The sequence below is a fragment of the Ornithorhynchus anatinus genome, chromosome 15, assembly GCF_004115215.2.
Source record: "Ornithorhynchus anatinus isolate Pmale09 chromosome 15, mOrnAna1.pri.v4, whole genome shotgun sequence".
Taxonomy (NCBI): Eukaryota; Metazoa; Chordata; class Mammalia; order Monotremata; family Ornithorhynchidae; genus Ornithorhynchus; species Ornithorhynchus anatinus.
The window spans coordinates 8,566,536-8,580,177 of NC_041742.1; the positions used below are offsets into that span (position 1 = coordinate 8,566,536).

Sequence of the window (13,642 nt, forward strand, 5' to 3'; positions counted from 1 at the left end):
GCAAGCAGCCGGCCGACCTCCTTGACGTCCCCATCCCCGAGCGCGGAGCTTGTCCACCCGGGCACCTTGGGCCAGGCTGGGCTGAGGGGTTGCCGGCCCTGAAGGAGAGCGACCAATGGAGGAGCCCTGACTGGGCTCCCACCTGTGGGGATAGGGGTAAAGGGCAGCTCATGGTGCTGTTGGACTCCACTGTGAGCGAGGGTTACGATATTGGGATTCTATAGATCGGGGTGTCTCTCCTGACTCAGCTCTCCTGATGATGATGATTGTGATATTTGTTGAGTGTAATTGGGTCGACACAGACCCTGTTCCACATAGGGCTCACAGTCTTAATCCCCATTTTACAGCTGAGGAAACTGAGGCCCAGAGAAGTAAAGGGACTTGCCCCGAATCACCCAGCAGATAAGTGGTGGAGCAGAGATGAGAACCCAGGTCCTTCTGATTCCCAGACCTGTGGTCTATCCACTAGGCCATGCGGCTCCCTGTCTTCCCAGCTGCTGCAGCACCTAGGCACCTGAGTCCTTCACCCTCTAAGCATTTGGGGGCTCACCCTGCCCCAACCCCAAGTCCTTAAGCAGGCATCTCGATCTTCCACTGCTTCCCCTGGCCCTTCCCTGTAATTCATTTCAATGACCGTTTCCTCCACTCCTTGACGGCAGGGATCATGTCCACCAACTTTACTGTACTGTCCTCTTCCCGACGTCTAGTACAGTGCACTGCACACAGTAAGCGCTCAAGCAACATGACCTACTGGGTGACCCTGGGCAAGTCGTTTAACTTCTCTATGCCTCAGTTCCCTCATCTGAAAAATGAGGATGAAGATTGTGAGCCTCATGTGGGATAAGGACTGTGTCCTACCTGATTAGCTTCTATCTACCCCAGTGCTTAGTACAGCACCTAGCGCATAGCAAGTGCTTAACAAATACCTTCATTATTATTATTGTTATTATTATTATTATGACTTCTGAGCCTCGAAGAAGCTCAGCACTTACCCGTGAGGATCCCGTTCTTCTCCACGGGCTCTTGCCAGCTGACCTTCAGGGAGGTGTCCAGGATATCGCTGAAGCCGAGGTGTCCCACGGGGCCAGGAACTACCCCCCGAAAACCCCAATATACCCCGAGGAAAGTTAGAGCTAACGAGAGTGGCTCCCAACTCTCTCAGCAGTGACAGATCCTCACTGGAGCGGAGGATTGCCCCAGCAGCCAGGCTGCGGAGCCCCTCCGGCCCACCTCCACCACGCCGGTGGGTCCCGAAATCTTGGCGAGGTGACGGAGGGGAGACATACCATCTTCGTGGGTGCGGACCAGCTGCCGGGAGCTGTGGGGTCCGTCCCCGGGCGTGGTGAAGCACAGCACCGATGTGAAGTACTCCGTGAACTTCTTCAGGCCCGAGATGAAACCCACGTGGATGCTATCCTGAAAGTTGGGTCTCACAGTCACCACGGTAACCTCCTCTTCCTGCTCCGGCTCCCAGGCAATGAGCTGGGGAAACAGAGGGTGTTTGTCAGTGTCTCTTTCCTCCCCCTGCCGGGGTGACCATGCATCTTGGCTCAGTGGAATGAGCCCGGGCTTGGGAGTCAGAGGTCATGGGTTCGAATCCCGGATCTGCCACTTGGCAGCTGTGTGACTGTGGGAAAGTCACTTAACTTCTCTGTGCCTCAGTTCCCTCATCTGTAAAATGGGGATTAAGACCGTGAGCCTCACGTGGGACAACCTGATTACCCTGTATCTACCCCAGCGCTTAGAACAGTGCTCTGCACATTGTAAGCGCTTAACAAATACCAACATTATTATTATTATGATCTTGAGGCTGCTAGGGCAGCCTCCGGCCATTATAAATATGATGGGATTTATTAAGCACTGCCAATGGGCTGAAGCACTGCCAAAATGCTGGGGCTGGGCCCAACTAGATTATAATGAGGGTATTTATTAAGCACTTACCATGTGTCCAACACTGTTGTAAGCACTGGGGTAGAGACAAGATCATCAGGTTGGACACAGTCCCTGTCCTACATGGGGCTAACACTCTCATGCCCATTTTACTGATGAGGTAACTGAAGCCCAGAGAAATAAAGTGACTTGCCTAAAGCCACAAGACGGACAAGTGGCGGAGCAGGGATTAAAACCCAGGTCCTTCCGACTCCCAGGCCCATGCTCTATCCACTAGGCCACGCTGCTTCTCTCTAGGCCCAACTTGGGGGTCAATGCAGTGACACGGGCACTTGAAGAACTTGGATGGGCCTGAATCTGTGGTTGGTGACTGTCAGTAGTGATTTAAAAACTACTTACTCTAGTACCAACGTACTATAGTACTAAAGTACTAGGGTTCACACTCTTTGCTATGGACTGGGGGAGATATCAGGAAATCAGATCGGCCAGAGTCCGTGTCCTACAAGGGATCACAGCTCGAGAGGGAGGGAAGGCAAGTGTTTCAACCCCTTAATAATAGTAATTACTATTATTATTGTATTTGTTGAGTATTTACTATGTGCCAGACATATATTATTATAACAATAATAAATAATAATAATAGAGGCATTTGTTAAGCTCTTACAATGTGCCGAGCACTATAATAAGCACTGGGGTAGATACAAGATCATCAAATCCCCAAGTAGGGGCTAAGTAGGAAGAGAACTGGTATTGATTCCCCATTTTTCTAATGAGGGAACTGAGGGACAAAGAAGGGATTTGTGTAAGGTCACAAGGCAGTAAGTGGCAAAGCCGGGATTAGAACCTGGGTGTCCCGATTCCTCGGTGCTCCTTTACTCCAGGCTCTGCCCGTCTCCCAGCCCTGGATGATGTTAGGAAAACGTACAGAGCTTGTGGAATGGGGCCTGTTTCAGCTAAATGGGTCAGTTGACAAAGTATCAACTTCGCTCTTGCTCACTTTAAGTGCCCCGTACTTCCACATCTGGGCTGGGACACGCTCCGTATTTTTCATTCAATCCTATTTACTGAGCCCTTGCTGTGGGCAAAGCACTGGACCAAGCTTTTGGAAGAGTACAGTACAACAATAAACTGACACCTTCCTGGTCCACAGTGAGCTTATAGTCTAGAAAGGGGGAGACAGACATTAATATAAATAAATTTCAGATACGTATGTAAGTGTTGTGGGGATGGGAGAGGGGAAGAAGAAAGGGAGCAAGTCAGTGCGATGCAGAGGGGGTAGGAGAAGAATAAAGGGGGAGTTTAGCCAGAGAAGCCTTCCTGGAGGAGATGTGCCTTCAATAAGGCTTTGAAGCGGGGGTGAATAACTGATGATGATGATGGTATTTAAGCATTTACTATGTGCCAAGCATTGTGCTAAGCACTGATATTTGTGTCCAGAATCTTCCCACAGTCTTCTGGGACTTGTAGTGTGAACATCCTAGGTCATGGGGACCTTTGACCTCACACTGTCCTTCCTCCCATCTCTGCCTCAATTGACCCAGTGTGTAGTGAAATGAATTTGGTCAGCAGCTTCTGCCCTCATCTACCTCCCCGAGACCAAGTTCCAGACCCGTAAACTCACAGAAAGAAGAGACCCATCGTTTGGCATACCATTGGCATGGTTGCCCGCTCCTCTCCACATCAAGCAGAGACTCCTGGCCACTGGCTTTAGGGCACAATCAGCTCTCTTCCCGCTACCCATCCACTCTCTCCCCTGCACACAGTAAGCGCTCAATAAATATGACAGAATTAATTTTCTGACGCCACTACATGAGAGGGAAATCCCACCCGGAGTTTCAGTGGTACCCTTCCTCCCAACAACCTCGCCGCCCTGGTCAACCCCAAATCCCGCTGATGGACTAATGTCCCAGCCCCTTGTCTCTTTGCCATCTGCTTCTGCCCCTCCCAAGTCTTATCCATCATCAGCAATGTCAGACGCTGATGAGATCTCTCCGCTTTCATTTGCTGTTGGTTAAATATCAGTGACCGTAATGGGAAACATCAACCCTTGAATTTTAATAGGCATGGATATTTATAGGGATGAAACAATAGCAAGGCGGTGATTTCTGATTAACTTACCCTTGAAACAATCCTTAATCGACTCCCTTTTATGGTCTTATGTTTATAAAGGATGCTTTGGTATTTAATTGGCATTGTGCGAGATAGCCTATAGCGAGTTAATTAGATTCTAATTAGACTCTAAAAATACTAATCAGAAATACTAAGTGGCATTTAATAAGTATGTTAAATATCCTCCTTCTTCTGGTGCTCGCGTTCTGGGGCAATTACATTCCTGAACTTCTTTTGAGTAGATTAAGAAACAAGTTTAATGTTTTAATTCACTTTAATTAATGTACATTTAAATTAATTACAATTTAGAATTAATTAGAGAGGGGCTACGGCTTAGCTCCTTGCTTACGTGCTAAATCTGAGTAAATATTATTTTCTTCGACTTGGTCCAATTAGAATAACTACTCTTTTAAAAAGAAAGCAGAGGAAAATGAGCCTTATAAATGCATCTTCTGATTTCTCCAGCCAACCAGATCTAGAAACAAATTCAACTGTTTAAGGAGATGGGATTGTAAGTAGGAGCAATGTTGACTTTGTTTCTTGCGGTTTCCAGCTCAGAGCCCAAGATGGCGGCCCAGTTGTGAGTGCGCATTTATGGATGGAGAAGTTTTTAGGGGTGGGAAGTTATGCTCCATGGATGTTTTGCCCGGCTGACTTGCTATCCCACTGTACAGATAGGTACACTGAGGCACTAAGGGTCTCCCCACTCTGGTTGAAAGCGGGGGCTAGACTCCCAGATCATATTAGCTCCTGGCAAGGTATTGTATCATCACCATCATCATCATGGTAGCCAGAAGGTCATGGGTTCTAATGCTGGCTCCACCACCACACCACTTGCTGTGTGACCTTGAGCAAGTCACTTTACTTCTCTGTGCCTCAGTTACCTCATCTGTAAAATGGGGATCGAGACTGTGAGCGCCATGTGGGACAGGGACTGTGTCCAACCCGATTTGCTTGTATCTACCCCGGCACTTAGTACAGGGCCTGGAGCATAGTAAGCATCTAACAACTACCATAATTATTATTTTTATTGAGCATTAGAACTCAGGAGACCTGGTTTCCAATCCCAACTCCGCCACTTGCCTGGGTGACCTTCAGAAAGACACTTAGCTTCTCTGAACCTCAGTTCTCTCACCGGCAAAATGGGTATTCAGTACCTGTTCTCCCTCTCTCTTAGATTGTGAGTCCACTGTGGGGCAGTGACTGTCTGATCTGATGGTCTTGTAGCTACCCCAGTGCTTAGTACATAGTAAAGGCTTACCAAATACCACAGTGATTTTGATTATTATTAGCTCTATACTGGGTCCTTAGAAGCATGGTACTTGTAAAGACAGGCCAAGCACTGTTCTAAGCGCTGGGGTAGTTACAAGTTACTCATGTTGGACCCAGTCCTTGTCCCACAGAGGGCTTACAGTCTTGATCTCCCTTTTACAGATGAGGGAACTGAGGCCCAGAGAAGTGAAGTGACTTGCCCAAGGTCACTCAACAGACATGTGGCAGAGCAGGGATTAGAATCCAGGTCCTTCTGACTCCCAGGGACATACTCTATCCACTAAGTCCCTCTGCTTCTCACGCGATCCAATTCAAAGACCTGCTCCCTGCACTGGAGGAGCATATCGTCAATTGGAGGATCCCGAAAGACACTGATCGTTTTACAGGACTTGGGGTCAAGGGGGCAACCAAAATGCAAGACGGGCAACCACAAAAGTACCTTGAAAGGTGAATAAGTATATGGAAAAACTGGTACCTGGCTCTTGGGCTTGAAGACAAACTTTCAGACAGTGAGAACCGACCATTTTGTACAGAGGGTGGCTGAAGTAATTTGGGGTGAATGAATATTCTAGTCTTCCCCCATCTGCCCTGCTTTATAACTTCTATCCTGAAGTCCTTGGGGCTCAAAGCATCAGGAAGTTAGCCCTCACTCAAAGGGGATTGAGACTGTGAGTCCCACATAGGACCTGGACTGTGTCCAGCCTGATTTGCTTGTATCCACTCCAGTGCTTACTACAGTGCCCGGCACACAGTAAGCACTTAACAAATACCATAATCATCATTATCATTTTCTTCTCCCGCTATTCCCTCCCTCCCACTCCCTCCCAAGCCATTCCCCACCTGACTCTCCCTCCTCCGTCTCTTCGCTCACCCTCTCCCTCTGTCTTGAACATCTCCCCTCTGACAGACCACATCTCTCTCCACTTTCAAACCCCTCTTCAAAATTGCACGTCTCCCAGCAAGCTTTCCCCGATTCATTTCCCAGAACCCTGAACCATTATCATTCCTTTCGGCCTCTCGAGAACCTAAGAACTTATTTACAATCTCCTTAGCGCTCACATAGGTATACGTCTGTTTTATTTATTTTTGGTCCCTCTCATTATCCATATTTTTATGTTGGTCTCCCCTGGGCCTCGTGCTCTTCCACTAGGCCATTATTACAGGAAAGATTTAGGTTAGAGTGAAAAGAACTCCTTGGCCAGGAGTGTGGCACAGAGAGGGGTGAACCCAGAGAGCTTGGGGAATCTCTCTTGTGTCTCTATGTCTGGGAAGAGGGAGGGGCAGTCAGTCAACTGTATTTGTCAGTCAGTTGTATTTACTGAGTGCTTCCTGTGTGCAGAGCACTGTACTGAGCGCTTGGGAGAGTACAATCTAACAATATAACAAACCCATTCCCTGCCCACAACAAGCAGGTTGATGTAGAAGCAGGAGCTTATGACGGTAAGCTCCCCGAGAGCAGGGAACATATCATTTTGTTGTTCCGCACTTCCCAAGTGCCTAGTACTCATTCATTCAATCGTATTTATTAAGCGCTTATTGTTTGTGGAGCATCGTACTGAGCAGGTGGGAGAGTACAATACAAAAATAAACAGGCACATTCCCTGCCCAGCAATGAGCTTACAAGTCTACAGCACCCAGCACCGAGGGGGCGCTCAATAAATTCTGCCGTTCCTACCGCTCCTATGGCGACTGTCAGACTGAGCCACGAGGAGCCTTCAGGTTTGCCACAATACCCTACTAGTTACTTAGCACCATCGTTGTCTCAAATATCGCTACTGTGTTCTGACTGCTTCATCTTATGTGTTTGTTTCCAGTCCTCCTTACCTTTTTCATTCTTAGACCGTAAATCCCTCACAGGATTGGGTTTAATTCTCACCCATGCACTTCTTTCCCAGCAGTTTGTTCAGTGCTCTGCACATAGTGGGTGATTCAGAACGCTACTGTTATACTAGTACTATGAATCCTCTGAATACAATGGTTACTAGTACTAAACTATTATGATTACTACTGTGATGGAAATAATAATAGTTTGGTAAGCACTTAGTATGTGTCAGGCATTGCTCTGACCGCTGGGGTAGATACAAGGTTGGATACAGTCCCTCTCCCTCGTGGGGCTCACAGCCTCAATCCCCATTTTTCAGATGAGATAACTGAGGCCCAGAGAAGTGAAGTGACTTGCCCAACGTCACACAGCAGACAAGTGGCGGAGCTGGGATTAGAACCCGGGTACTACTGACTCCCAGTCCCGTGCTTTATCCATTAGGCCTGGCTGACTACTATTAATCAATGGTACTAAGCACGGGGAGAAGACAATACAACCGAGTTGGCAGACACGTTCCTTTCCCACTACGAGCTGACAATCTAGACGGAGAGACAAACATTAAAATAAATTATGGATATGTACATAAGTGCTGAAGGTCTGAGGGTGGGGTGAATAAGGGGTTCAGATCCAAGAGCATAGGCAAACAGAAGGGAGAAGGAGTAGGGGAAAAGAGAGCTTAATCGGGGAAGCCGTCTTGGAAGAGATGTGATTTTAGTGAGACTTCGAAGGAAGGAAGAGTAGTGGTAAGTCGGATACGAAGGGGGAGGGAGTCCAGACCAGAGGCAGGACGTGGGTGAGGGGTCGGCGATGGAATAGTCGAGATTGAGGCACAGCGAGCAGGTTGACATCAGAGCAGCAAAATGCACGGGCTGGGCCGTGGTAGGAAATCAGTGACGTACGGTAGCTGATTGAGTTCTTTAAGCCTGATGCCAAGGAATTTCTGTTTGATTCAGAGGTGGTTGGGCAATCACTGGAGATTCTTGAGGAGTGAAGAAATATGACCTGAACATTTTTTTTTTAGGAAAATGAACCAGACAGCAGAGTGAAGTATGGATTGAAGTGGGGAGGGAAAGGAGGCAGGAAGGTCAGGGAGGCGGCTGGTACGCTAGTCAAGGTGGGAGAGGATAAGCGCTTGGATCAGTGAAGCAGCAGTTAGGATCGAGCGAAATGGCGGATTTTAGCGACGGTGAAGATGGGACCAACAGGATTTGACGACCGAATGAATATGTGGGCTTGAATGAAAGAGATGAATAGAGGAAAATGCCAAAGTTAGGGGCTTCTAAGAGACGGGTGAGTGGTGTTGACTACAGGTATGGGAAAGACGAAGGGGAGGACAGGGTTTGGGTGGAAAGATGAGGAGTTCTGTTTTGGACCTGTCGAGTTGGAGGTCTCAGTGGGACATCCAAGTAGAGATGTCCTAAAGTCAGAGGAAATGAGACTGCAAAGAAGTAGAGAGATGAGGGTTGGAAAAGGAGATTTGGGAATCATCCACATAAAGATGAAGTTGTGGATACTAATGAGCTCTCCAAGGGAGTGGGTGTAGATGGAGAAAAGAAGGGGACCCAGAACTGAACCTTGAGGGACCCCCACAGTTAGCAGGTGGGAGGCAGAGGAGGAGCCCCCGAAAGAGACTGAGAATGAATGGCCGGATAGACACGAGAAAAACCAGGAGAGGACAGAGTCAGAGAAGCCGAGGTTGGATAATGTTTCCAGTAGAAGGGGGTGGTCGACAGTGTCAAAGGCAGCCGAGAGGTCGAGGAGGATTAGGATGGAGTAGAGGCCGCTGGATCTGGTAAGAAGGAGATCATCCGTGACCTTTGAGAAGGTAGCTTCGGGGGAGCGAAGGGAGTGGAAGTCAGATTGGAAGGGGCCGGGGAGACAGATGGAGGAGAGGAAATGGAAGCAGGGGGTATAGAAAATTTGCTGAGGGAGTTTGGAGAGGAATGTTAGGAGGGAGCCGGGGCGATAACTAGAAGGAGCCGTGGGATAAATTACTATTTTTTATGACTTCTACAGTGACGGCTCTAACTACAACCACTGTTACAAGGACTATTACCAGAACTATGACTCTTACGCCTGCTACCACCACTACGACTACACCACAACTGGGACTATTAATAACGATGGTATTTGTTAAGCACTTACTATGTGCCAAGCACTGTTCTAAGCGCTGGGTTAGATACAAGGTCATCAGGTTGTCCCACGAGGGGCTCACGGTCTTCAGCCCCACTTGACAGATGAGGTAACTGGCCCCAAAAAGTGAAATGACTGGCCCAAAGTCACACAGCGGACAAGTGGAGGAGTCGGGATTAGAACTCATGACCTCTGACTCCCAAGCCCGGGCTCTTTCCATTAAGCCATGCCGCTTCTCTATTACTATGTGTGACTATTACAAATATCACCATTTTTATTACTATTAGGGTTTTTTTTTATTTTGGTGCTATTGGCATCAGTTTCTTTATAGATTTCTCCACTGTTTACATCATTTCTCACTTTCTTAACTAACAGGAATTTCAAAGGATCCCTGAGGAAAGTCGTAGGAACAGAAACTTAGGTATTTCAAGCATAACAACTGATGTGTATATATCTATGATTCCATTTATCTATTTTGATGGTTTTGATGCCTGGCTACTTGTTTTGCTTTGCTGTCTGTTTTGCGTCTTTTAGAACGCGAGCCCGATGTTGGGCAGGGATTGTCTCTATCTGTTGCCGAACTGTACATTCCAAGTGCTTAGTACAGTGCTCTGCACGCAGTAAGCGCTCAATAAATACGGTTGAATGAATGAATGAATAACGATCCTTTTGACAGTATAAGTTAAACACCAGAAGAGACGCAGCATGATGCGGCGGATACAGCACGGAGAGCGTGACTAGGTGGAAAGAGCCTGGGCTTGGGAGTCAGAGGTCATGGGTTCTAATCCCGGCTCCGCCACTTGTCAGCTATGACACTTGGGGCAAGTCACTTCACTTCTCTGGGCCTCAGTTACCTCTTCTGTAAAATGGGGATTAAGACCGTCAGCCCCACGTGGGACAACCTGATGACCCTGTATCTACCCCAGAGCTTAGAACAGTGTTTGGCACATAGTAAGTGCTTAATAAATACCATCATTATTATTATTATTGCTACTACAACCGTGACTATTACTACTATATATTACTACCATTAACATGGTTATGACCACTACGACTACTATTATTATTACTAGTCATTCATTAATTCCATCCTATTTATTGAGCGCTTACTATGTGCAGAGCACTGTACTAAGCGCTTGGAAAGTACAATTCAGCAACAAAGAGAGACGATCCCTGCCCACAACGGGCTCACGGTCTAAAACTATTACAACTACAATGTCTACTACTTCTCTTTGTTGTTTTAGCCGATGATAAGCAGCGATGAGCAGATGGGACTGGCTCTCTCCTGAGCATCCGAGGGCTTCCTCCCAGATCTGGGGGACTTGCAGAAGCCCGGAGGGCCCACTGCCCCCGCCCCCTGCCGCCCCCCACCTCCTGCCCCGGCTCTTACCTTGTAACCCTGGTTGATGCCGTTGATGAACTGGGGGCTGGGAGCGACCCAGGTGAAGCGTATCGTGGTGGAGTTGGTGGCCTCGGCCTGCACGTTCCCCGGGGGGACTGTGGGAACTGGCGTGAGACAGTCGGTCAGTCGATCTTATTTATAAAGGACTTGCTGTGTGTGGAGCACCGTACGAGGTGTTCGGGAGAGTACGATACAAAAAGGCAACAGACACATCCCCTCCCCGCAGTGAACTTACGGTCTAGATGGGGAGACAGACATTACTAAAAATAAATAAAACTACAGGTACGGAGGTAAGTGCTGTGGGGCTGGGATACAGTGCCTCCGCACTTAGTACAGTGCCTGGCACATATTAAGTGCCTAACAAATACCACAATTATGACGTGGATCGTTCTATATGCTGCTTCGCTCCTCTGGGCCTCTGTTTCATTTCCTTTCCCCTGGGGCCTGGCTCTCCGGTATCTGCTAGTGCTGGGTCCAGTGGCTCAGAGCATCAGAAAGCCTGAAGCGGGGGGCTTGGAAGTGCCCGCCCCAGGATGGTCCCCTACCTCCTTGCAGGGTCCACTCGGTCACTTTGCTGCTGTAGACGCCCAGGCCGGCGCTGTTGTAGGCCGCCACCTCGATCTCGTAGTTGGTCCAGATGATGAGGTCTTCCAGGAGCAGGTTGTTGATGTCGGCGTTGGTGATGTTCTTGAACTGGTAGCCGACGGGCAGGCCGGCTAGACAGAACCTGGGAGGCGGGAGCCCAAGGACGCAGGTTGGACGCAGGCCGCCAGCGTCTGAAGTTTATCTCATCCCTCCCCGGCCTCCACGCGGGACTAACTCAAATCAAACAGATAGACATCTCCCCTGCTCCTAAAGTTTATCTGGAAAGAGGTGCCTTCCCCTCCACCTTCCCCTCTGGCATCCAAGATGCTGCTCTACTGGGAAGTTATTATTATTGTCAGTATTTGTTAAGTGCTCACTAAGTACCAGGCACTGACCTAAGCGCTGGGGTAGACACAAGCTAATCAGGTTGGACACGGTCCCTGATCCACACGGGGCTTACAGACTTAATCTGTAAGCAGCGGGAATCGGGAAGCAGCGTGGCTCAGTGGAAAGAGCCCGGGCTGGGGAGTCAGAGGTCATGGGTTCGAATCCCAGCTCTGCCACTTGTCAGCTGTGTGACTGTGGGCAAGTCACTTCACTTCTCTGTGCCTAAGTTACCTCATCTGTAAGATGGGGATGAAGACTGTGAGCCTCATGTGGGACAACCTGATTACCCTGTATCTACCCCAGCGCTTAGAACGGTGCTCTGCATATAGTAAGCGCTTAACAAATACCAACATTTTAAATCTCCATTTAACAGAGGAGGGAACTGAGGCCCAGAGAAGTGAAGTGAGTTTTCCAAGGTCACACAGCAGACAAGAGGCAGAGCTGGGCAGACCTGCCCATGCTATTTCCACTAGGCCACATGAGGTCTAGCAGCCATCCTTACTGTTTCAGGTTGAGGCTGCGAACTCAGTGAGGATGATGGAGAAGGAGGGCTCTCCCTTGCACATGGCTGTCCTTCCTGGGCTTCCGACCATTATCAACCCACCCGTGTCCTCAGGCGGAGGGTCCCCCGCCCAGTTGCCCACCCCTCCCCCGGCGGCCTAGCCCACCTGATGACGTAGCCCTTGAGGACACCATTTTGGTGGCTCTCGGGAGGAGGCTGCCATTGGATCATGATTGACTGGTTGGTGCGTCCACTGGCGATGACATTCTGAGGAGGCGCCGTCGGAGGCTCTTCCGGGAGGGAGACCCTGGGGGTTAGAGGGGGAGAGCTGAGACTCTGGGTTTCCTCCCCTTTTCCCTGACAAGGAGTGGAGGAGAGTCCCCGGGCAAAGTCAGGACACCTTGGCTCTGCCCCGGGTGGCGGTCAGTCAATCAAGAGTATTTTTTGAGTGCTTTCTGTGTGCAGAGCACTGTTCTGAGGGCTTGTGAGAGTACAGTATAATGATAAACAGTCACCTTCCCTGCCCACAACGAGTTTACAGTCTAGAGGGCCAGCTTACAGTCTAGAGGTTGTTTGGCTGATCTTGGGTAAACCGCCTGACTGTTTCGAGCCTCAGTGTCCCCACCTGAGAAATGGGGATGTTATCTGCCCCAACCTTGCTGCCCAGATCTGATCTTGGGGGGTGGGGGTGGGGCTCAGGTGGGCAAAGACCTCTGCCTTAAGTGCCCACCATAGCAAGCATTCAGGAAAGATCGTCATGTGCCCTGAAGCCCTCGTTAGAGTCACTGCAAGGACCAGCAGCTCCCAGGAATGAGGACGAATCAGCTTGAGCACACATATGAAGCAGCGTGGCTTAGTGGAAAGAGCCTGGGCTTGGGAGTCAGAGGTCTTGGGTTCCAATCCTGGCTCTGCCACTTATCAGCTGTGTGACTTTGGGCAAGTCACTTCATTTCTCTGGGCCACAGTAACCTCATTTGTAAAATGGGGATTAAGACTGTGAGCACCACGTGGTACAACCTGATTACTTTGTATCTACCCCAGAGCTTAGCACAGTGCTTGGCACATAGTAAGCTCTTAACAAATATCATTATTATTATGTGCGTGTGAAAACACACACACACCCAATAAATGGTATCTATTGAACATTTACTGTATGCATAGCACTGTACTATAAACTCACTGTGGGCAGCGAATGTGTCCCTGTATCGTTATACTGTACTCTCCCAAGTGCTCAGTACAGTGCTTTGCACACCGTAAGTATTCAATAAATATGATTGACTGACTGTACTAAGCATTTGGGGACTACAATATAATGAGAGTTTTAAACAAACCCGCATGGAAGTCAGGGCAGTGTCTGACCATCCAACATGGGCTAGTAATAATAATTTTGGTATTTGTTAAGCATTTACTATATGGCAGGCACTGTTCTAAGCACTGGAGGGGATATACGCAAATCGGGTTGGACACAGTCCCTGTTCCTCCTGGGGTTCACAGTCTCAACCCCCACTTTACAGATGAGGTAAGTGAGGTACAGAGACAT

General features: G+C 48.8%; 1 protein-coding gene across 2 annotated transcripts in view; it reads right to left on the reverse strand.

Annotated features, from left to right (window-relative positions):
* SDK2 (sidekick cell adhesion molecule 2) overlaps positions 1-13,642 on the reverse strand; it is a 180,926-nt gene that overhangs the window by 53,093 nt on the left and 114,191 nt on the right. For both annotated transcript variants that reach the window (XM_029079921.2, XM_029079920.2), the window contains exons 16-20: positions 12,269-12,409; positions 11,174-11,355; positions 10,617-10,732; positions 1,287-1,482; positions 993-1,091 (exon numbers count right to left, since the gene is read on the reverse strand). In XM_029079921.2, the coding sequence (XP_028935754.1) occupies positions 993-1,091; positions 1,287-1,482; positions 10,617-10,732; positions 11,174-11,355; positions 12,269-12,409 (734 nt within the window). The remainder of the gene's footprint in view (positions 1-992; positions 1,092-1,286; positions 1,483-10,616; positions 10,733-11,173; positions 11,356-12,268; positions 12,410-13,642) is intronic.